The following is a 25,389-nucleotide window of genomic DNA, read 5'->3' as shown; positions in this document are numbered from 1 at the left end:
AAGGTGTTAGTCTCTTTCTAACCTTTCTATTGGTCAGTTCTGGATTAGCAAGTTAAGTTACATTCAATACTCTATTGGTCGAAAGTTTTTCCCTTTGTCTGCTAGGACATGATATCCACCATTAAGGAATGCAAATCTGGCATGTTTGGCACATTACATTCATCAGAGAGATGAAATCTCTCCCTGGAGCCATCAATGTTATCCATAGTGTGGCCATGTATCCTTTTTTCTTTTTTTTACAGAGGACAGTCCTCTATTTGAAGGGCTGCCAGAGAACTTTCCTCTATTTTGAAGGCATCCTCTATTTGAAGGGATGCCCAGTCTACTTCTGGCTCAAAGGTAAAGAACCATCAGAAGGGACAGTTGGGCTTTGAAGTTGACAGTTGACAGCACCTGGTCAGTAGACTGAGCAGACAGATACACAGGTTACCTGGTAACGGTCTTCTACACAATAGTTGTATTTAAATAATAGTATTTCTAAATTTTCATGTATACATAGAAATTAGCAAGTTGTTGTTCTCTTTTTTGGCAGTTCATAAGTGGCCACAATACTCGTCCAATGCACCTTTATTGGATGAAGGGCCTCAGAAGCTATAAATTGTGTGGTTGAAATCTTCTGAACCATATGGAAAGCTGGTTCATATTAACATCTTCCTATGTGCATCAATGTGGAATACTCATCCATTTTCAAGTAGTTGCCATGCCACTATCAGTATGATTTTGAAGTACAGGAAAATCCTTTTGTGTAGGCTGGCATTTTGAGAGGTAGAGTTATGCTGGAAGAGAGTTGGGTGGGTCTAAGTTTTACAGGTTTAGCTATTTAATCAGGTTTGAGGGGTCCTAAGCAAAGTGTGACTTTGCATCACGCGGAAATTTGGTGGTGCCGATTAAACTCAACTGCACAGACCTGGGGTTGGGGGGACCGGGGTAGGATTTGAAAGGAAGTACAGACCAGGCCCAAAGTCATTGCTGGCGGGCTTTGATGAGGCCCAAGCTGAGGCATTTGCCCCAGAATGCAATGTGCTGGTGCCACTCCTGATTTGAATATTCAGGGGTAATAGTGAACCTCCCTTCCCATCGATGTCTAAAAAAAAAAAAAATAAGCCAGTATATTTGCCTGAGGAGCTATAGAACCTTCATTTTTAGACTAGGATTAAGCAAGCATTAGGTAACTTGCATTTAACTTATTTTTCTCATGTGTGTTTTGTTTTGTTTTGAACAGCGCTCTCAAGCAGTTGCAAAGGGACTGGGTAGAAATTGTATAATTTAATAAGGCTGAAATACGATATTTATTTACCTGGATGCTCACTGAGCTCTTACTTATTTCTGAGGACACATGTATAGGATTACACTGTAAACATGCTTCTTGCTGTGCAATCCTATGTACGCTTGCTCATAACTAAATCCCATGGTGTTCAATGGGATTTACTCCCTACTAAGTAGGTTTAGGATTGCCAGCTCAATCTGTTATTACCTGTCTGAAGCTCTCAAGATGGAAAGGGAATTATTAATGCAAAAAATATGCACATTCTGTATAGACAAGTTTCTAAATTATGCATATTTTGCCTTTTAAATAAAGTAGCAGTATTCATCTAAGTAAAATATGTATCCGCATTAGCAACAATCAGAACAAACATTTTTAATGATGGAGAGCATTTATTTATTTGCTTCAAATGGTCAAAAAGCCCTTTAACACAATGCTTGTTTGGCCACCAATGTCTACTCTTCCATCATGCCGGAGCAAAATCTTCAGCTGTCCTCCACGAGTGGAACACTGAAATGCTAAACAAAGAGATTGATGTGAAATTAGCACCGTCATTTGCCCGTGAAGGAAACCCACAGTAATTTCACCATGCATACAAATTGGAAGGAAGGAAAAGCTATTTAAACATTTCTTGTCATTTTAATCAACTTTAAGAATTGTTACAAGGTAGCTTCTGTGAGCAATACTGACTCCATTTTGAAACAACCCAAAACCCCACCTACAGACTGAGAGCATTCACAAAAGGCATGGGTCAAGTAACCATTTCCTGATAGACTTCTTCAAATGCATTCCCCAGAGACAAAGATAGGGGTAAAACTAAGCAGAATATGAATATTGGATAGCAAGAGTCATACCTGATCATACACATGCTAATGTAGCCCTGTTGCTGAACTCCAAGCTGCATCAAGTACAGCCATCATCCCAAATCACCCTCTTTTGTTCCCATAGCAAGTAGATCTTTAAATAAGATCATACAAAAACCCTCAAGTTTGAGGGAAGAAGCAGGCTAGCTCTCTTTCTCCCTTTTGAACCAAAAACACAGAGCATACTACAGATTCCAGCTTGCAAGAGCAAGCTGCCATGAGTGAATGCTTTGCCTGGCTGTATTCTTTTCCTCTTCATCTAAGACCAAGAGTTGCAACGCTCCCCAGTTCTGGTCTACAGGAAAGGGCTGCAGCCCAAGGAAAGGTATACTGCCTTTAAAGATTCCTACTCTTTCCCTTGTTGTCTGTGTATGTGTATGCTCTTAAATCTCAAAAAGTCTATTTTTCAGTCTTGAAACTGCTTCTAAGCCTCGACTTGCTCAGCTAATTTCCCCAAAACTAGCTTGTGCCTTTGTATTTGTTTCAACCTCAATAAATGTGCCATTGTGGCGTTATCCCCTTCAGTGCTGTAAGTTCCTTGAGTAAGAATCGCCTTACTTAGCCACAGACGCTCTATTGCCAATGTCAAAAGATTCCTTATAAGCGAGTGTAAGTCTCATTAGAATGTGTGCAAGTTTGTACACGGGTCTAATGAGAGCACATCACGTAACAGAATATAAGATGAGTCATGCTGGATCAGACCAAGATCCGTCTGTCCCAGCATTCTGTTCACACAGGAGCCAACCAGCTTCCTATGGAAAATCCAGGACATGAGTGCAATAGCCCCCTTCCCTCTTGTTCACCAGAGACTGGTGTACATAGGCTTACTGCCTCTGATATTAGGTAGCGTATAGCAATCGGGACTATTAGGCAATGACAGCCTTATCCTCCATGAATTTGTCCAACCCTCTTTTAACGCCATCCAACTTGGTGGCCATCAATACATCTTGTGGTAGCGAATTCCCTAGTTTAACTATGGCAAGGGAGGGAGAGACTAAGGCATTTATGCTGCTCCCCAGCATCATGAGCCTTCCTTTTCAATAGGAGGGGAAATTTTCATCTGTAATTAAGGATTCAATTCATTATTTTTTACCGCTTACATTTATAGCTGTTTTAAGACCTATAAAGGATATCCTTGTAAAAGAATACGGATGCCTACCACACAGTTCGTTTTTCCCCAGTTGTTGTGACCAGTAACTACTTAAGACAGCATGAGCAGATCCTGGAAAGAGAATGGAAAGATGTAGCAGCAGTAGTAGCAGCAGTAAAGAAGACTTATCCAATTGTGTCCTAGAGTAGCTCTAGCGCTAATGACATTGCACTGGTGTAAACCAATGCTCACACAATATAACTACCGCTTGCTAGGTTTTTTCCATTGCCCTAGCAACTGCTAGTTACATTGTGCAAATGTTAGCTTGCGCTTGCACATCATTAGCACTAGCATTGGGGCAAAGATGGGTACTACCCAAACAAACATTTTTCTAGCATTATAGTGTTGAAAGCACATCATGTGCATCACTTCTGTCTCCATTACAACAGTATTTTGAGGTGAGCCAGAATTATTAGCCCCATGAGCAAACTGGCGATCAACAGATGACTAAGTGTGTGTGGAGTGAGAGCAAATATATTGCAAAGACTTCTGGGAGGTTCACTGCACCTATGTATGCGCTGCATGCAGCCACACATTACCTCAGCCTCTCCCATGTAGTCCTTGTCGGCGAGGGCTGAGCCACCCAGAGTTAAAAAAGGGGAGGCGAATTTACCAATCCCACCCTGAAGTGGTGTCCTCAAGTGCAGGAATGGGAGCCATTCAGTTATGTGGAGAGAGAGAAATGAAAGGGTGTATTGAGGAATATCATGGGGGTGGCGGTTAAACCTAGTCTCTGCTCTGATGACAGCAACTCTGAAAATTAAGCCTGCTCCTGTCAGCATGACTCCACCTCTTCATCTGAATAGCCCCACTCTGGGAACTATTCCTTGGTGATGCTAGAGTGTGATGGAATTTTGGGAAATTAGAATTCCTTAATCAATGCACATATTTGATCAAATTACTTTCTTATAAAATCATATACTAGGCCTCAAATTATGACATTATGTTCAAAGTTGTTATAAATATTTGGTATATTTGTGAGTTTCTTAATTTGTCTTGTTTTGGTTTTAGGTCAAACATTCAAATTATACAAACATTTTAGTCCCACTCACTTGCAAGTAGCGCTCTTAAAGAATATAGCATATTCTGGTGGCTCCAATTCTGGTGGGGCCATGAATCCATTCCAGGTTTCAGTCAGAACCAGCTAGAATTTCTAAGGAGCTATCCAAGGTGTTGAACCTCTTTTGGACAGCTCCTTTAGAGTTCTGGCTGGTTCTGACTGAAACCCAGAGTGGATTTACAGCCCCACCAAAATCGGAACCACCAGCCTGCGCTGCATATATCAGCCTTTTTATTATCAATTGCATTGTTTCCATTTTTAAGAATCTGTTAAACATTTCCAGGCACCAACACATATATACCTACATGCATATTTCCCCAAAATCCATATCAGGTTAAATCGAGATATATTTCACAAACAAATAGACCTGTGACATCTTAAAGATGAATAAATTGATTGTAACACGACTTTTCACATGCAAAATCTTGCTTCTACAGAGATATGTGATGCCTGCAAAAGCTTGTTTACATTTGTTAGGTTTTAAGGCGGCACAGGGCTCTGCTGTTTTTGCTGCATGCAACAGACTGACTCATCTATTCTTTTAGAATGGTACAATAACAAAGCATCAAAGGAATTATTCACCTACAATTCATAAAAATGGGTGCAAAGCCCTGTGTGCACATGCAAACACACCTGTGACAGGATCTTCTGAAACTCCATTCCATGGTGCAAAGTAGCGGGAGTAAAAGTCATAGCTTTCATGTTTTCCATGAAAATCTCCCTTAAGAGTGACTATTAATCCTTTGACTTTTCCAGTCTTCTCGGCCAATAAAAGTTCTTGGCCATTCACTTTTAATTTCTCCAAATCAGACCTGGAAATATTAAAATATTATTTTATATCTAGGTAAACTGAGGACTTAAAAAGTGCTAGTAAGAACAACAAACTGAAATATATTGCAACTCTGGATAACAGTAACAGGGGTAACAATATTAATGGGCATATTCGCTATGGAAACTATCGACTGTAATTTAAAACAGTAAACTTGGAGGTAAGGAAGAAGGCCAGATACAAAAGGACCATCTAAAACCTTGCTCAGATATAATACTCCTTTCTGAGGATTGAACATTATTACATGATTTATTCTATTTATTTATGACATTTCTATGCCACCTAATAGCCAGAGTGGGTCACAAACATTAAAAACATAAAATACGACATGATAAAACAGAACATAAAATCCTTTAAAAAATAAAGCAGAATAAAACCAAAGTAAAAACGAGAGTAAGGGAGAGCAGCAGTATAAAACCTAAAAACACACTAACACGTTTAGAGAGCGCAGTCCTATCGATTGCACCCTCACTGCTCGGAAGACTCCGAACTTGGAGGCTTCCGAGATTCCTAGGCCTTGACAGGCTGAAGCTGGCAGGGCAGGTGGCGCGGCGGAGGTGATCACTGCCTCCTCATCCTCCGTGTTCGGTGATTTTCACTAGATGGGCTTTTCAGCAGGTCTAGCAAGGGTGCTTTGGAGGTGGAAGTAGAGGGAACGAGGCTCAGGATCTCTCATATCCTGGCCTCCCCTCCTCACCCACTGGAATGCCCCTCTCTTCCTCCTCTGGGGTTGTTTTTCCAAACTTGGGAGGCAGCTGGTGCAATTCTGTCTGTGCTGGCTGCGAGGAGTTAGGGGCTGGGGTCAGATCTCTGACTCCCTCTTCCAAGGTCGGAGCACTGTGTCTGACCTCAGAGATTTCCGAGCAATGCTATGGTCCTTGGGACAGTCTCCCAGGGAGCACAGGATTGCTCTCTCAAAAACAAAACTGAAGGCCTAAAAAAGACCAAAGGAATTACATCTATAAAGGATGCAAGAATTTATATCAGACCAGTTCATTTATTTCTATTTTTCTTTCTAGGCTGTTTTCCTGCCCAAAAGCCTTCAAAGAAGCTTACAGAAAAAAAGCAACTAAATTCCCCCAAAACAACAGTTAAAACACCATAAATAAAAGCAACAAGAAATACAGGGCAATAAAAATCACATGACAAAGAGTACAGCTAAAAAATAGCAATAAAATGCAGGATAACAACATCTAGCCCAAACTGAATGCCTGAAAAAACAAACTGGAGGTTTACAGACTGCAGGAAAACTGTGGCATAGGAGCCATACGAATCTCCAGGGGAAGGGGCCACAACTGAAAATGCCCTGTCCTGCAACTGGTATTTCCATATTAAACTCTAGCTTTGCTAACAGAGGGACACATTTTATTTTCCCTTCTCTGTTTCCAATAATTATATGAAACTTGAATGGAACAATATATAAATTTCTAGTCATTATATTTTCTCATTTAATACAGTTAGCATATGGGGTACCTGCTAGATAACTTTTGAACATAATTTGATTATGCTGATTTTTTTAAAGTGCTTCCCAAAATGGATGATAAATTTCTAATCTAATAGCTAATCAAAATAACAATGTATGGCATTCTTTATGAATTTCACTCCATCAGACCAAAAGAAAACACAGGAATCAAAAAGGGTACACTCGGTCCTAGAAACTTTGCCATAAAAGGATGAAAAACTGCTAATCCAAAGTGAGGGAGAATGCAGAGACATGTCTAATTTCTCTACGGGTTCTTCAATGTCAGACAAACCGAAAATGCCACCAAGGGAGGGTTGGTGGGACACATAAGAATATTATTTATTTTATTTATTTTATTTTATTACATTTATATACCGTCCCACAGCTAAAGCTCTCTAGGCGGTTTACAACAATTAAAAATAGTAAACATTAAAAGTATACAAAATTTAAAACCCATCAAAATATACAATATTCTATATACATAGAAGCACCTAAAGAAACTTGTAACCAAAACACATAATACCTTTTATAAATGTCACTGAGACAAACAAGGAGCTTCTTAGTGTCAGGAGAATAGCGAATATCTTGAACATTCAAATCACCAACTGCTGCCTGGCGAGAAAATATTGCAGAATAAACCACAAAGAACCACAAAGAATAAACCACAAAGAATAAACCATTCATCACACACTTCCTTACAACTGAAGCTTTTCATTAACTGTTTTGTTAAGTGTAAAGTTCCCTTTCTAGTAAAGGGCACAGATGGAAGGACAATATATGAATATAAGGAAGCCAGATTTACACCAAGCAGGATATAATACTTTGAAAATGGTTTGAAAAGGGTATACGGAATATACAGCATTGGACAAAAGGCAGCATATGATGACGACGACGACGTCCTGGGTCCCAACAGTTGTAGCCAATGACATTATAAATCATTATAAAGCAGTAGTGTCGATCCTGACCAAGACTCAGGAAAGGCACAGTAGATGCAATAAGGAAGGACACTAATTTTCTGCATGGCCCTCCTTAAAAATAGCTATGCTTTGTGGGGTGGGTAGGTTGAGTTAGCATCTCCTAAATAGCTGTAGAATAAACATGCTTCCATATGAGGCTTTTATTGCACCACCGGCCATCTCATTCATGGGGTTTTACACGATATTCAGATGCCGTTGTCTTCCACTTGTAGCCCTACTGTGTTTTCCCACAACACCTTCCGTCTTCTCCCTTACTGTGGCTCCATTAAGAAAAAAAAGATGGAATAGCTGCACAGGGCCTTCTGACTGATAGCTGTAAGACCTCAGCAGCTGGAAGCAAGGGTACTTCCACGCAAAGCTTTCATTATGCCATTGCCCTGCCTTGTTCATATTGGTGGCACCAGAAAAAAAATTCTAGGGTGGCACAGAAGGGGCAAAGTATATTACTAGGTGGGCAAGATATGTCCCATATGTTAAGGTATCTGAAAGAAAAAATAATGGTATATTTCACATTAAACTTCCATGCTAAACATATTACTTCTGAAATAAATAAGGTTACTTTAGGCGTACACCACAGAAGGGGAAATTAATTTTAATTTTGAAAAATATTAATTGCCAGTTATAATTATTTTGTTTTTTTAGTATTAGGCACCCCATATCTAAATAATAAATTAAGTTAATTCTCTCGCTTGCATGTCAGATGTTTCCTTTTCCCCTCAGTGGAATGCTAGTGGTCCACTGGCATCTTGAAGAGTACGTCAGTAGCTGCAAAATGCGCAGCCTTTTTGGCTCAAAAGCTGCATCTGAACTGTAGAAGAGCTGAGATGATAATATATGGATGCCCTTGAATATATGCCTTTCCTTCAAATAATGACAGGAGTCCATCAATTGGAGTGGGGTTGAATGGGGTGGTGAGCTCCATTTTGGGGGAGATCTAGTACCGCCCCTGCTCATTCACAGAGGCCCCATTCAGAAGACACCTTAAACTACGGCTTTAACCATGGTGAATAAGGCGTTCTTCTGAACATGGCCTGGCTTTCTGGCTTAACCACCATGGTTAAAGCCGTGGTTTAAGGTGTCTTCTGAATGGAGCCAGAATGTTGCAGACGGTTGGGATAACATCATGATCCAGTTGTAAGCAGCCCATGCTCTCCCACTGCTACATCCATCTTTTCTCTAACTACAAAAAATCCAGACAGGTGGGAAAGAGTGGAATGGCTGTGCATTTTTTCAGCAGGTATGGAGAGAAAAATGTGCAATTGAGACAGGCTGGAAGAAATTGTCCCTGGGGAACACGGATGGTGTTTTGGGGATGACCCTTCTTCCTTTATCCTTTACCGTACATTCCAGCTGCAGAGCCATTTCTTAGCCTGCAAAGCACAGCCTTTCCCTTCTCCCAAGGCTTCCCCTGAGCTTATAAAGCAGGCAGAGAGCCCATTGGATACAGTATTGCTTACTTCTGAGTAAACGTGTGTGGCTATAGCTGCAGTGCTCTTACCGGTGCTATGTTGATTTATTTTATTTTAATTAGAAAATCTACTTTGCTTGAATAGGGAATAGCTTTATCTGGCCCAAATAAACACAGGGAAGGAAAATGCAACCCATGTGGGTTTTCTGTTTCCTCCTCCTTCAGAGTCCGAGTTTGTTTAGATCAGGTTTCCCCATCCCGGTGCTCTCCAGATGCATTGGACTTCATCTCCCATTGGCCATGTCATCTGGGGGTGATAGGAGATGTAGTCAAACACATCTGGAAGGGGAAGGCTGATTTAGATTATCTGAACTTTGGTACATCTGAATGAGCTATCTTTAAACACATGAGTTGCTGACCATGAGATCAGAGAGAATTTAGATGAGGTTTTCAAAGAAGAGGAATGTATTCATTTTTTACCTTCTCTCAGCCTCTTCTCCACCCCATTCATGGAACTCAGTGTCTGATCCCATAATTGTATCTATCAAAACCCCATAAACCTCCATGCCCTATTTATTGATTACATTTGATCACATATGTATATCATTCTTCCTCCAAATGTACACGGGCAATTTATGTGGCCGTCATCTCAGTTTACACCACAATAACAATGTGGAAGGTTAGACTGAAAGGTGATGATTGGCCCAAAGTCACCCAATTAACATTGTGGCTAAATGAGAATTTCAACCCAGGACTATTTACTGTCTACACGCCAGGCCTTCTCTATTAAGCTTACTGAACCATTTTGCAGTTAGGATAGATTACCTAACCTGCTATATTGGTCCTACTTTGAGTCAACTCTATCCATGATTTAGTAAAATATTTTGTCAAATATTGAAATTGTATTTGTATAATCAAGCGGTAAGCAATCTGATGACCTACTCCAGATGATTTAGGCTCTCTTCACATGAGGCTTTCATCATGCATTTGTGTTGGTCAGTCATAGAAGTTTACGGTCCTTTTCACGACGTCGTAAACCTCTGGTGCCTCCCCTGTTATTTTTAAGCTTCTTTCTGCCCTTTTTTAACTCACCAAAAATGCAATATCATCTCTGGAATCACAGCGCCATCTACTGGCTGATTAAATATAACGTATGGAATTTGCCCAACAAGCAAATGGTAAAAAAAATAAAAGGTGCGGGAGGGGGGGGAGTGTGTGTATTGTGCCAATCATAATCCCACAAACACTTTGGAATAAGAAGCCCCAGTAAAGGTGCAGGATTTTTGTTTCAATGTAGAGAAGCCCTTAGACTTACTCCCTAAATCCCTGAACATTGGCCATGCTGGCAGGGGCTTATGGGAATCAAGAGTCAAAAACATCTGGAGGGCACTAGATCGCCTACACCTAATCATAAGTAGAGAGGGCATGATGAAGATATGTTGGCTTTATGTGGTCCAGTATAACACAGGAAAAGAGACCTTGCATGCAGAAAGCATTCAACAGAAAGGGTGATTAACAAGATCAAATCTTATACAGAGTTAGACTGTAAAGTTATTTATACAATGTAACACGAGAACGCGACAAATTACCTTCACTAACTCTTTCACTTCCTGAAAATCCTAGATGAAAAAAGGAACATGTAAATAAAGCATGCTTTTTCTCTCTTCTTTTGGCAAAATGTTGGCAATTGTACCATTGAAATCTAACCTGTGGACAGGTGAAATAAAGTGGTAAGTCCAGGATAATATAATCTTCTGCTTCTCTGGCAATCAGTTCTCCACTCAGAGTTTGGAAAGTGAGGGTAGAATTCACATTTTCTGTTTTTAAAATCAGAAACACATAACTGTAATGTAGATTTAAAAGTATTCACAATATTTATTTATTTTATTTTATTTAGAGTATTTTTATCCCGCACCTCAGCCAGAAGGCTCTCGGAGTGGCTTACAATGTATCAGTAAAGAATACAGTCCCTACTCTCAGGCTTACATTCTAAAAAAAGACATGACACACAAGGAAAAGTGTACAGGGAGGGAAGAGGGAGAAAATAAAAAGAAATTAAGGAGACTGCTTAGGCTGGTAGGAAGGCCCTGCTCCGTCCTCTCATCTCCCAATGGAGGGGCAAACCAACAGTTCCTTCTTCCCCACAAGGTGAAGATGTTAGCCCTGGGGGGGGGGGTGTCCAACTGAAGCAGGCTCTGATGGTGCCTGCCTGCTCCAGTCTCCCTCGCATCTTCTTCTCGACAGGGTGAAGATGGCAGTTAGCCCTGGGTGGGTGGGTCCAACTGAAGCAGGCTCCGATGGTGCCTGCCTGCTCCAGTCTCCCTCGCATCTTCTTCCCCACAGGGTGAAGATGGCAGTTAGCCCTGGGTGGGTGGGGTCCAACTGAAGCAGGCTCTGATGGTGCCTGCCTGCTCCAGTCTCCCTCGCATCTTCTTCTCGACAGGGTGAAGATGGTAGTTAGCCCTGTGGGGGGGGGGGTGTCCAACTGAAGCAGGCTCTGATGGTGCCTGCCTGCTCCAGTCTCCCTCGCATATATCAAATGCCTGATAGTGAAATGTTAATTACTTTTGAGTTGGAATAACACAGCAGCTGACGCAAGGGTGGCATGACCACAGAGAGGGACTTCATTAGTTGGTGTAAACCACCTTAATCCAAAATGGGAACCTAAGAAAGAAAATATAAGAGTCAGTCTTACTGGGAACTCACACAAGTCCCTTTTGTTGCCTTGTGACTATATCATATCAGCTTCAATCATGCAGATTTCCAGACACTCACTTGACCTTTTATAAAGTTACTGCTTGCTAGTCCCTTTCACATCACAGCTGCTGTTTTCCTTGCTGAATGAGCAAGAAAACACCCATCTACCTGAAATATTTCCAGGACTGCGAGGTTCTCTACATTAAGCAAAAATCTCGCAACCTTACCAGGCTTTCTTCTTCCAGAATCTCTTTGGATTTACGATGGGCTTCTTTAAATGGTGAACACATGATTTGGAATTGCCCTTCTTGACAATGTTGTGTATGTTCAATGAAACATTGCCATCTATACTGCACTGTCAATATGGCGCCATTAACTTTTATTACAGCTTATATCCGATCTTTCTGAAGGTGGGATAAAGGGGTGAAAAAATAGGAAATGTCCTGGAGGTTGACAATGTCATGTAAAGGACCGCAAACTTCCATGAGTGACCATTCATGAGCATGCAATAAAACACTCATGTAGAGAAACTCTGAGATTTATTTTAAGTAAGTAAGGGGTGAACTAGAGAATGTATATAGTAGGTATTTGAGAAGATGGTTCAGTATGATCACTCTAGGAAAATCAGTGTGTGTGACATCTATTTAGTAATAAATGTGCTCTCTCAGATGAAACCTTATAGATAAATACTGAATGGGATGGAACTACGGTCTGGTCTGTCCATCCCAGCAAAATGTGGTGGTAGAATCCTGGGGTGGGTAGGATGGTTGCAGGTAGAAGGTGCCATTTTTAATGCTTCTTTCAATAAGAAGACAAAAACAAAAAACCTCCCTGCAAGAAGAGAGCTGGCATACCAAGGAGAAAAATTCTAGCCTAGTTTACCACTCCTTGCTAAGCTACAATTCTGCTTGCGGGGGGGGGGGCAGTATCCAAGTAGGCCATTGCGCAAACGGGGGACAACGCCACTTCCATTTACATGCGGTGCCCATCATTTGCGCAATGAGATTTAGTGCTTTCTCTAGGAACCAGAAATGTGAAAACACTCGTTTATGAAACATGAAACTCTACCAAACTATCACGATTCAGAAATTAGTGTTTCTGCTCATTTCAGAACTTCCTAATGATATTTCTCCCACTTGCCGTCTTCAGTTGTATAATCCATTCTACCATTTCGAAACTCTTATAATTTTGCTGTGTGTTGAGATTGGGCCACAGCTACAGATGCACCATACACGATCAAGCAGGATACTCACTAAGAAAACATATTTAGTTGGCCTTATTAGAAAATAAAATAAAATCTACTTTATTTAGTTATTCACAGTACAATCTGATACATGTCTACATAGAAGTAAGCCCCATTCAGGGCATCTTTCTCCAAGGTAATTGTGTATAGAATTGCAACCATAAAGAAATTATATGCCACTCTTCAATGAAACTGAACCAGAGCTTCAAATGGAGATAATTTTATTAAGCTAACTGTCCCACATGTGATTAAAGAATTAATCATTGTGAAGTGTCTTGGGAGTATTCACATGTTTCTGTTATATGTGAGTTGCATACAAAAGGAAATGCTAAGGATTAGATTTGTTGGTTAGTTACTAAATAGCTAGTTTAATTAGAAACCATTGATTTACCTTCCTGTGTTGAAGAACATTTGTAGAGTTTCTTTTGGTCATTGGAGACCAAGGACCAGTTCACTCAATAACTTTTCTATCCACACTTGCTGTTCTGATCTCACCCCAGGCATGCTGGGAAAGGTGCTCTGATGATGACAGGAATAGCTACCTTCACCAGGGTCACTGGGCTCAACTATTTTGCACTGAGCACATGCCTTGAGGAGACACTGCTACAACAACAAAAAGGGACTGGGTGACACAGTTCAGGACTTATCTATTCTACAAATTTACATTGGTTTCATACCAATATAGCTGTCCACAAGGCTGTCTTCATGGCACCAGGTTGGTGCCACCTCCCTCTTCAACCCCCCGCGTTCCCTCTCCCAATGCTGAGGAGGGACCACGGGGGCGTTGGGCAGCCATCCGGGTACTGAAGCAGCTCCCGCCCTCTTCCTGGTGGAAAGCGACCGATTACTGGTTGCTTTACACTAGGCACAGCCCCCAAGTTGACCCTGGATTGGCCCCAGAGCAATGCCGTATGGCAGAAGTGCCGTATTGATGTTACTCCGTTTGAAAAAGTCGGAGTAAATCCCAGGGAAGCCCTGTGGTGGCTAAGAAGCTGCACTTGGGCCATCTAACCGATGTGGCACAGATCCACAGTCACTGCACGGCTTTCCCCACATATAGACAGCCCCCACTTTATATCACTTCATTTTATTTTAGTTATTTGCAATGTAGGTGCCAGGCGAGCCTCTCTGAGGAGGTATTCCATAATCAGGTTCCACAACTGAAAAGAACCCTCGCCCTGGTGCCACCCACCTCACCTTATTTGGCAGAGGAACCCAGAAAAAGACCTGTGAAAATGATCTTACAGTCCAGGCAGGCATATATGGAAGACATACCCCAAACCATTCAGGTAGCCTACCCCAAGTCATTGAGGGCTTTAAAGGTTAATGGCAGTACTCTGAATTGGGCCCAGAAACAGGCTGGGAGCCAGCCAGATGACAAAGTACTGGTTTAACATGATTGTATCAGTGAGACCTAGTTAGTCATTTTGCTGCCCTATTTTGGACTATCTGGATTTCCTGCACTGTTTTCAAATATAATGTCATGGCTTCCCCAAAAGAATCCTGGGAATTTTAGTTTTGTGAATTGCTGATAATTTTGCTAGAGATCACTAATCCCCTGCCCTCTTGCAGACTTACAGTTCCCAAGATGAAGATGTAACTTTAAACCAAATTAAGTCTGTTATGTAGATATGCACTTAAAAATAATAATCAGTCTTCTTACAAAGTTCACTAAAACAAGATAATAGGCAGAATTTACCTTCTGTTGAAGCCAATAGCAAAAGTACAACTTATTTTAATAGTTAAAACAGACTTCCCCAGCTTGGTGTCCTCCAGACGTTTTGGATTGCAACTCTCATCAGCCCCAGCCTGCATGGCCTGGAATACCGAGTCCAAAATATTTGAGGGCACCAGGTTGGAGAAGTCTGAGCTAAAGGGACTTACTTTTGGTAAAGTCATCGGTGGGGTGCAGTTTTCTGATGAACGCAGTTTCTGACAGGTTCATTTCTGCTGCGATTTTTTGGTGACAACCTTCTTCCAATTCCTAAAAATCAACATACATTTTAAAAGGATATTATTTCCTTACTAGCAAAGATGCACATGTCTTCAAATATCTGATAAACAAGAAACCGTTATTAGACCTGATGCGGAAGGTGGTTCTTGGTACCCAGTACCTTATTTAACACTAGCTGTACCCTGCCACGCGTTGCTGTGGCTCAGTCTGGTTAAATTGAAAAGAAAGAAAAGACAAAGCGAATGTTTCTAATATGTTTAATTTCACAATGCTTGTGGATATACAATATTTTTAGTTGTTCCATTGTCTGTGTAGATATAGAGATTGTCTGGTTTGCCGACTCTAGAACACGCAACATATAATTGTCCATGTGAGAAGCAATCTGTGTCTAGATCTAAACAATCTAAACAAAGATTGTTCCTTCTATGACGTTGCTCAGTAATTTTTTTACTGCAAGCCGCGTGCCGTTGCAAAGTTTTGGCTGGTTGATATTTCGCAACATGATAATTGGCATGCCGATTTTCAATTGCACTACGTGCGGTGGCATCCCTGGCAGATCGAGTGAATTCAAAAATTCTGTTGGATAATTAACTGCTTCATCTGCTTCCACAACAGTGTCGATGGACTTGTATGTGACTGCCTCGCTTTGAATGTTAGATTGAATAATATTGTTAAGTTCGTAGACGTTTTTGTTCTTGGCCGCAAGAATAGCTCGTTCACTCAGCCAATCGTGATTCTTATAATTGGTTTGAATATTTGGAAATACTTTTTCAACCAATTCTTCTTTTGATGTCACTAAATTACAGAAGTTATGAGGTAATAAAATTCGTCCTGAGGTCAGATCAACCGGCACCTTTCCGTTCCCAATTTCCAGCAATTGACGTGAGAATATCTCAGCTGATCGATCGTTTTGCAGCTGGACACGCATATTTGTAGTTAATTTTAACGTCTTTACGTGTCGCCACAAAGTAGAGTATTTCAGGCAAGCATTTATTTCATCCGCTGGTGTCGATCGAGGAATTACAGGTAAAGTTTGCCTGAAATCTCCTGCAAGCAATATTAATGTGTTCCCAAATGGTCTGATATTTCCACGCAAATCTTGCAATGATCTATCAAGAGCCTCAAGTGATTTTTTTGTGTGCCATTGTGCATTCATCCCAAACAATAAGTTTGCATTTTTGTAATATTTTTCCCATGCCGGATGCTTTGGAGATGTTGCACGTGGGAGTTTCAATGAATTGTACGTTTAATGGCAATTTCAAAGCAGAATGAGCAGTTCTTCCAACAGGTAGCAATGTCGCAGCTTTTCCGGACGACGCAAGAGCTAAGGCTATGTCATTTGGGGATCGAATTGCTGCCAGAATCAATCTAATTAGGAACGTTTTACCAGTTCCTCCTGGCGCATCTAAGAAGAAGATTTCTCCAATCCCGTTATTGATGGTTTTCATTATTTGATCGTAAATGCGTTTTTGCTCAAGCGTTAGCTTAGGAATATTTGATTGCACATACGACAAAAGATCATCCGTGTTGTAATTTTGTTCACGACGCAATTCTACATCGAACGAAGCAGCAACAGTTCGATTCGGTGATGGCATTGCCAATTGATTGAGAACTTTGTTTGCGATTTCTAAGCACAAATCTTCAATCATTATCAACGCTTCGTTGTAGATTTCTGGTGTGAAATCCATGTTTATATTTGAATTTTCTTTGCGTATTCGATGGAGAATATCTTCAGCCATGTCCGATTTATATTTCTCCCATAACTCTGTTGGAGATGAAGGAGAGCAGGCGGTCAATATGATTGCAAACAATGCACGAATTTGATTTGGATGTGACGTGTTGCACGCGTCATTAATGCATACATCCCAGTGTCGGTCGCTCTCCAATAAATTCAGAGCTTGACATGCACTGCGGAAAGTGGCATGTGTAATGCCGTTGACAATTCTCAATTGATGGAAAGACGTTGGACCGGGCACATTGACCAACAGCATGCGAAGAAAGAAGCATTCATCTTGATTGGGATGCACGGTGTACAGTCTGCCTATCGTTGTTTCTTTGAATATGCCAGGTTGTCCGTCGACTCGATCTGAAGCTGTAGAACGCGATTGCCATGCTCGCAATCGTGCATCCTCAAGTCTGGCTGAACGTTGCTTGCCTGGTTCCTTGGCACGTATTTGAGGCATTCTTTTTCTTTTTTTCTCGTTTGCTGATGCCCGTTCTTCCTCAGTCTGATTTGCAATTTCTCGTCACAGTGCTTCCGCTCTGCGAGTACGACGACCTAAGTGTGATCTTCTGTGAGGCATTATTTGGATGAAGTAAAGCAAATTGTTTGGTTTTTAAAAAAGGATGTTTTTACGGTGAGGAGGTTAGCGGAAACTCCTGGCAGTTACCTTTCTTCAGAACGTGTAACTGTCACAGGTGTGACATCTATATTCACTCAGCCAATTGTGAGAGAACATGCAAATAAGAGAGAAGGCAGAGGCAGTGGATTGGCCTACTGGTTGGCGATGTCACAATGATCAGCAGGACTGGTTTTGAGGAGGCCTATTTCTTCGATTTTAAGACAAACTTTTGTCCCCATATAGAACATAGTTATATAACAACGCTCGCGTATTCGAATGCAACGTTGTGTTAAAATTTCAAAGCAATCTGTGAAGAACTTTCGGAGATATAACGTCTGTTTCGAACTAACATTTACATTTTTATTTATATAGATAGAGGTACAGAAGCAGCATGAGTAAGGAACTGGGGTGGGGGGGAACCCTATGTGCTACGTCTGAGCTTCTCTACATTAAGGGGAAAAACCGCACCCTTATCACTTTTTTTCTTCTGGGTTCTTTCCATGTTGACTTCAGCTTGTTTAGATGGCAACCAATGATGACCACATAATTTGTAATTTAAAACTTCCCCTCTTGGCAATGCTCCATAAAGTTAAACAAAACAGCACCATCTAGTGATCTGTGGCATCCCATGATAATTTTAAATAGTGCATTATCTCAATCTTTTTTGGAGTGGGATTCCAGGGAAAGCCTTGGGAGACATCATGGAGATTGATGGCATCATGTAAAGGACCCACAAACTTCCGTGAGTGGCTAATCATGAGCATGCAATAAATCGCTCATGTAGAGTTCTCTGCTGCTGGGAGACTGTCCTCTATGAGATGCCCTAGTGCTATGGCCTGCCCAAAAGTACCTTTTGCAGAGGGTACTTTTTATCCCTAAATCTGACACACATGAATAAGAAACTCAAGTTTTGCATCTTGACATGAGCATTGGGTCACCCGAAATCATGTACTTCTCCCATTGGAAGACTGTCTTATATGAAATTTCTTAGCAGTATGTCTAGTGCAAAATTCCATTCTTCCAGAAGGCTCTCTTAAACATGATAACCCAGCACCAATGAATACCGAAAGACTTATGAATAAAGAAATAAGACTCGGAGTGCCTCAAATTATACGCCACTGCTTGATGCCCTAGCATTTGGTCCAGCCCAGAGTTTCATAGTCCCATGTCAGTATTTTCTTTCCCTGTTGATACACGTATGAATAAGGAGTTAGAAATAGAAATCAGCCTTAGTCTACCCCAAGTGGCCACCAGGAGGAGGATATTTTCTGCTGTGGCACCCCGGCTGTGGAATGAGCTCCCTAAGGAGGTTTGCTTGGCACCTACATTATATTATTTTAGATGCTAGGTGAAGACCTTTTTATTCTCCCAGTATTTTAACAGTCTATAAATTAATTTGAACTTGCTGTTTTAAATGTGTATTTTAAATTTGTATTTTTGCATTGCTGCTGTTTTTATCTTGGTTGTGCTTTTACATTGTATTTTATATTATGGTTTTATACTGTTGTTTTATACTTGAATTGTCTTAATTTTGTAAACTGCCCAGAGAGCTTCGGCTATTGGGCGGTATAGAAATGCAATAAATAAATAAATCATACAGCACTGCCCCCAAGAGCCTGTCCCTTGGAGATGCCCTATCACTGTACACAGCCCAAAGCAAAACATGCTCACAGGAATGAGAACTTCATGCCAATCATTGCCAATACATTTACAAATAAAGAATGAGGGGAGGGGAGTTCGCAATGGCATAAGCATGGTTTAGCCACCCCAAATCATACACCACTACCATCAGCTGCTGTCACTTTTTGAGACCCCCTTGAATGGAATCTGGTCTAAATCTTCATTTTTATTCAAGGCACTCTCAAGCATGATGCCCCCATACCAACCATTGGGTTGCATCCAATGTTAGCCTTACTTAGACTAGATCCATTGAAATTAATGGGACTAACATTGGATACCATTTATTACCAGTTCACACAGAATGTGCTTTGTTCACATAAGGCTTATTCCAGACATCTACAGATATATGCTCATGCTGTCGGACATATTGAGGGAACTGAAGGAAGTGGCTGTTAGACTAGAAAAATGTGATAGGCCTGCAACTTTGAGAAAAGATCAAATGTGCAACAAATTAAAAAGAAACAAGTGCACTATCCACTTTCTAAAGAATCACCACTTAGCACACATGCTGGGATCCATATAAAGTGAATACTGAAGTAACTGGACCTTGGTCTTATCCAGCAAGGCATATCTTATGTTCTTAGCAAGAGTGAATACCCATGACCACTTAACACAACATAACATTATTTTAAGGCAGGTGTGGGCAACTTTGGGCAGTCTGAACGCCAATCCCCCATCCCAACCTTCTCCCCCTGCATGCCCCCTGCTACCACAGATAAATTCAGGCACTCTTAAGGCTCTGAAGCTGTTTCACCAGCAAACCACAACTTCATTTTCCTAGTTAAAATAAAATAGGCACATTGGGAAGCGTGGGGGGCCCAGAAGGCCCATGGGCCGTATTTGCCCCCCACAGCCCCTTATTGCTTCTCAATGTGCCTATTTTATTTTGGTGTTGCCCACCCCATCTTAAGGAATCTATACTTTGTGACTTTAAAAACACACCAAAGTACTATGGGGATTTTAATGAGGGGGGAAATGTAGTCAACGTAACACTGAATACAGGAATGTAAGACGAGTTCTGCAGCGCTGGATCAGACCAACGGCCCATCTAGTACAGCATTTTGTTTCCCATAGTGGCCAAGCAGCTACCTCTGGGAAGCCCACAAGCAGGACATGATGCAATAACACCCTCCTGTTCATATTTCCCAGTAACCGATATACAGAGGCTTACTGACTCTGATATTGGAGACAGAATATAAACATCGTAACTAGTAACCATTGATAGCTTTAACCTCCATGAATTTGTCAACCCAGGCTTGTATTTGCAGAGCAGAGCAAAACAGAACATCCCAGACAACTGAAAGTATGTTTTTAAATACTGCCATCATGTGGCAGGCTTCAGATATAGCAATCTCCTGGTTGTCTCATTTTGTCATAATTGATCAACCATTTTATAGATCAAGGCAACAGTGTTCATTCAACAAAATAAAAGATAAAGAAAAGGTAAAGAGGAGATAGGTATGATCTAAAGTTACAGATATGAGTTTCCTGTTCTTTATGGTGGAGAAAAATGTTCTCATGTGCACAGAATTCTGTATTTTTTAGCACTTTCTCTTATAGAAAAAAATGGGAAGTATCTGGACGTGCATTTGGTTCGTAGAATTCCTGTGATCCTTAGCTGTTGCTGGATGAGCAAATCAATTCAAAGTGGGATGAGGTGGGGTCTAAAGTGGTGGACATATTTTATATAAAAATTCCATACTGTAACTATCAATTTTTGCTGGGTGGTTTTATACTGGTTGTGCTTTTTATATTGTATTTTGCATTTGTGTTTTTAGATTGTTGGTTGTTTTTATGCTCTTCATGAGTTTAGTTTTTGTGAACCGCCCAGAGAGCTTCAGCTATTGGGCAGTATAAAAATGTAATAAATAAATATATAAAAAATACTTCCAAAGCCCTGTTGGCATTAAAATGTAAGAGTGGTGCTGGATCAGGCCAAAGGCTTGTCTAGTCCAAAATTCTGTTCCCACAATGTCCAACCAGCAATAGCACCCTTATGCTCATGTTCCCTAGAAATCAGTATACAGAGGCACACTCCCTCTGATCCTGGATGTAATATATAGCCATCATGGCTAGTAGCCATTGGTAGTTATATCGTCCATGAATTTGTCTTTAAAGCTGTCCATGTTGGTAGGCATTGCTACACCTTGTAGTGCTGGATTCCACATTGCGTGAAGAAATATTTCTTTTTATCTGTCCTGACTCTCCTGCCACTCAGCTTTATTGAATGGCACTGGATTCTAGCACTGACAGGGAGATAAACTTCTCCTGATCCATTTTCGCCGCACCATGCATAACTTTATACACCTCTGTCATGTCTGCCCTGACTCACCTTTTCTTCTTAAGCTAACATTGCAACTTTTCTTCATGTGGGAAGTTGTTCTAGCAGCTTGATTATTTTGGTGGGGCTTTTCTGCACCTTTTCCAGCTTTACAATATCCCTTTTGAAGTGTGGTGACCAGAACTGTACACACACACACACTGCCATTGCATATGTTTATATATGGCATTATGATTAATAAAAATGCATTCTATTGGCAGTTTTATTTTCTATTCCTTTTCTAATCTCCAACACTGAATTTGCTTTTTTACAGTAGCCGCAAATGGCTTTTTATTGAGCTAGCCACAATATTCCTTTGTCAGTCACCACATCTCAGAGCCCATCATTATATACATGAAATTAAGATTATTTATTTATTATTATCTTCCCCTGCAATGGAGTTACAGGGGAGTCTCAAGCACTCCAAGTTTGCATATGGCAATAGTGAGGTCCTGCAGCAGGGGCTGGGAACCTCTTTTAGCCTGAGCTCTGAATTCAATTTCAGAGAAGCTTTGTGGGGAGCACATTCCAGTGCTGGGCAAAGGGGGGGGGGGGATAATCCCAGCATTGTTTAGCTTCAAGTTCTAGGTGCCACTAACAAAAGCTTAGGAGAGGCATGTCCACTTTTTAGAATGGAGAAAAAAACTGCACAAACATTGTGAAACAATTCATGGTTGGGAGAAAGTGGGGGCATGGCTATCTACGGAACCAAGGAGGGCTGAACTGGGACCCCATGAGGGCCCGATTTGACATGCAAGCCTGAGATTCCTCACTCCTTGCCCTTCAGGCCTGCCTGATGCCAGATGAACTGAAGGTTTTCCTAGAATGTACCCCAGAATGCTCTGAGGCAGATGTGCAGGAGATTCCAGAAAAAAATGTGAAAAGGTTTCCCTGAGGGCAGGAAATCAAAAAACTCTGCCCTAAATAAACTGTACAGGTGTTTAAAATTCTCTGTATGTACATTAGCAAAGTCTCAATCAACCAAAATGGCACCAGTCACACATAGCAAAGATTAGTGCTAGTTAGTAATCTTTAACGTAAAATCACATTTCAAAAACTTACATCTTCAAGAAGACAAACAGCTGCAGGATTGCCACGAAATGGCTGATCTGTAAATGCATCAACTATGAAAATAGAAATCTGCATTTTCTTCCCTTATGTTGTTGCTGCTTCTCAAAATGGCCTTTTGCAAAGTGAGGTCTCTCCCTTTCACCTATTGCATAAAAGTCTAAGTTAATATTAACCAAGTCATAGAAAGAACTGGTAGTATTATCTGCAACCACTTAATGTTTTTCGTATATGCACCAATATGGAAGCTACATTTGAAAAAAAATGTCCCATGTTTAGATGAAATTGATTTTGAAGGGTATTAATAAAGCCCAATTAATTTATGGTATCAATGTTATTAACTGTGGAATCTGGAAGAGGTAGGTCCATTTATTTATCACAGTACAGAAATGCAGGCAGCAGTGCAAAAGCAGATGAAAGTCCAACTGTGTACAATAGGGCTGATCCCCAAGTGTGCAACAAATTAGAAAACACATTATTTATCAAGGCCATATTTCATACTTTTAATTGGGGGTGGACAACTTGTGGCCCTCCAGTTGTATTGACCCACAACTCCCATCAGCCCTAGCTAGCATCAGTCCTAGTGGTGAGGGATAATGGGAGTTGTAGGCCAAAATATATGGAGGGCAACAAGTTGCCCATTAGGGGCCAAACATTATCTGATACAGGAAAATTGCATTTAAGGCTGTCCTTTGGAAGCAGCACGTGTGCTCTTGCTTGTTAATCGTTAGGTAGGATTTACATAACTAAGCATATGTACTTATGGACCATGAATTGTGAGGGCTATCGTATTTCTCTTGCCATGATGTTCTTCCTGGGAGGCATTTGGTGCAACCACTCAGGCCACCTCTACACGAGGTTGCTTGCCGCCTCGTTATCCAAAAGCCCGCATTTGTGCTCCTCCATAGTACACACTAAAAGGAGCACCAATGTGGGCTTTGGAACTTCACGGGGTGCAGCTGCCCCTAGCACCATTGCTGCACGCACGCACACCCATCTTCACCTGGACAATTTCTCCAGTGCGGAGGCAAACCTCCACCCCCTCCCATCCTGTTGTGCTCGTGCTGGAGACGAGCAGGTTCCCCAATTTTTTTCCATTTCTTGAACAGCGCAATTTCACAGATATAGGGAGGTGCGCAGACGGACCACTACCTCCCCATGTCCTGGTGAACCCTCTGATTTTTTTTTTTTAAAAAACGTGTGTATTATTTCTTACTGGAAACTCTGCAGGGTCCGTGGAGGTGCAGAGGCAGTCCAGTGGCCATTGGGCTCGTTGGTCCGCCCCCTCCTCCTGTCCAGCCATCACAACCAATTAGGGCTAGCTATTGGCCGGGACACATCTCTAGTGCAACACTGGAGCAAGGCAACAGACGGCAAATCCACATCTATGCCTTGCTGGGAGGAAAAAGTCGCAGTAAGTAGCCAACATTTTAAAAGCGCATCTTTGGGGGTTTGCCCCTAAATGGCTTCAGGATGACGGCTGCGTCATCTGCCCGAAATGCCGCCACTGCGCATTTACAGCGGGGTAAACAAGCTGTCTAGAAGTACGCGTGGTGGCCCTTTGTCCTCTGGCTGTCAAATGGGTACAGTGTGTGCATGCCTTCAGCTCTGCAATCCCAGGGTAACTGCTTTGTGAAATTTTATAATAAAGACATGTTAATTTGAACAGGATTTTCCCTCCCCATTACAGAATGATTGTGAACATATACTTATCATGTGGTGTTAATTCAAGGATTATTCCAGCACTTGGCAACACTACTTAAACGTATCATTTCGACATTCAATTTGCAAACAGCAACGCTATTTACTTTCTTCTTGTTGCTATTTAAACTCCTTTACAGCCCTTCCAGTATTTGTCTACTGAATTTTTTTGTATTACAATGTCAGATTTCTTTCATAGATGTGTAGAGACTAAGTGTTCTCTGATTGTAAGCCTATGCAGCAGGGTCTTGCTATTTACTGTGTAATCTGTACAGCACCATGTACATTGATGGTGCTATATAAATAAATAAATAATAATAATAATAATAATAATAATAATAAACCAAATAATTTTCAAGATCTAATTTAGTACTGGGTACACACTGGCACTGGAGAGCTTGTGTAGTGTGACGGCTAAGAGCACGAACTGAATGTTCCTGCTTCAAATCTCAACTACAAAATTCATTAGATGAATTCACCCCCCAACCCCACCTCCCTTTCCAACCCTGAAATCTGCTACAGAGGTACTGGGCACTATATATACGTGACATACTTTAAATTCTTGAAATGTTTTATGAATTCACTGTATCATGCTGCAGACATCTATAGAAAATAGTCTCTCTCATTCTTGGGAGTTATTTATAACCTGAGACTTATGCACACAGGACTGTCGCAAGGTCCACAGGTCAGGATAGATCTAGATATCACAGTCCGCCTAATCACAGAGTTGTACTCAAGGCATACCTTAACAATGAACACAGGTAGCAGGGACAGCTGCAACTATCCCACCTCCTCCCACACATTTGTCCATTGCAGTGGCGGCTGGTTGCCAGAAGAGTGCAGATCACAGGTGGCACTTGGAAGCAGTGGAGCAAACGTACGTGATTGCGCAGGGACCTCTTCTACCACAACGGCCCATTTACCGGAAATACACAGCTGCCACTGGTCCACTGAACATGTGATGTGGGAGGGACTTGTGAACCAAACTGAACACGCAAGTTGACAGCCATTTCTACAAGTCCTGACTGCTGGAAAAAAAGAGCGATATTTATTTTATTAATTACATTTTTGTACCACCCAATAGCCAAAGCTCTCTAGGCTTCTGGATTGCCACATGCACAGCTGGGCTCGCGTTAACCATTCTTCACGTGATTAATATACTGATTTTTCCAGAACTTCCGCTTTATAACTGAATTAACTGTCGTACCATAAACGGTTGCTACCTCTACTGAGGTAGACAGGGCCAAATCGTCACTTAGGCCCCAACGACTCCCCCGCTCGCCTCCCACGGGTGCGGCGGGCTTGCTTTAAACAGCGCCAACCTGCGCATGCGCCATTTAAACGGTTCGCGCGTGCGCCCCGCCATCTTGC

The 25,389-nt window shown here is 41.4% G+C and overlaps 1 protein-coding gene across 2 annotated transcripts; it reads right to left on the bottom strand.

Moving 5' to 3' along the window:
- Positions 1 to 1,191: 1,191 nt before the first annotated feature.
- On the bottom strand, positions 1,192 to 25,325 carry PBLD (phenazine biosynthesis like protein domain containing). Of its 2 annotated transcripts, none has more exons than XM_063133049.1 (11): positions 25,226 to 25,325; positions 24,763 to 25,046; positions 22,312 to 22,462; positions 14,838 to 14,937; positions 11,579 to 11,677; positions 10,721 to 10,830; positions 10,603 to 10,632; positions 7,152 to 7,240; positions 4,971 to 5,149; positions 3,287 to 3,349; positions 1,192 to 1,782 (listed from the first exon to the last, which is right to left on the bottom strand). In XM_063133049.1, exons 3-11 carry the CDS (start codon positions 22,393 to 22,395, stop codon positions 1,670 to 1,672), a joined length of 867 nt encoding a protein of 288 aa, XP_062989119.1. In that variant the 5' UTR covers positions 22,396 to 22,462; positions 24,763 to 25,046; positions 25,226 to 25,325; the 3' UTR covers positions 1,192 to 1,669. The 2 variants fall into 2 exon arrangements, with proteins under 2 accessions (XP_062989119.1, XP_062989120.1); XM_063133050.1 differs by having other exon boundaries at positions 24,763 to 25,043; positions 25,226 to 25,319.
- Positions 25,326 to 25,389: the final 64 nt, after the last annotated feature.

This window comes from Elgaria multicarinata, chromosome 8, assembly GCF_023053635.1.
Source record: "Elgaria multicarinata webbii isolate HBS135686 ecotype San Diego chromosome 8, rElgMul1.1.pri, whole genome shotgun sequence".
Lineage (NCBI taxonomy): Eukaryota > Metazoa > Chordata > Lepidosauria > Squamata > Anguidae > Elgaria > Elgaria multicarinata.
This window is presented reverse-complemented; position numbering and strand designations above follow the sequence as displayed.

Coding starts and splice junctions, on each gene's coding strand:
- PBLD (XM_063133049.1), bottom strand. CDS start 22,395: ATGCAGATTTCTATTTTCATAGTTGATGCATTTACAGATCAGCCATTT. Junction 10,633..10,720: donor TTTATTTCACCTGTCCACAG/GTTAGATTTCAA, acceptor TTTTTCATCTAG/GATTTTCAGGAAGTGAAAGA. Junction 5,150..7,151: donor CTCAGTGACATTTATAAAAG/GTATTATGTGTT, acceptor TAATATTTCCAG/GTCTGATTTGGAGAAATTAA.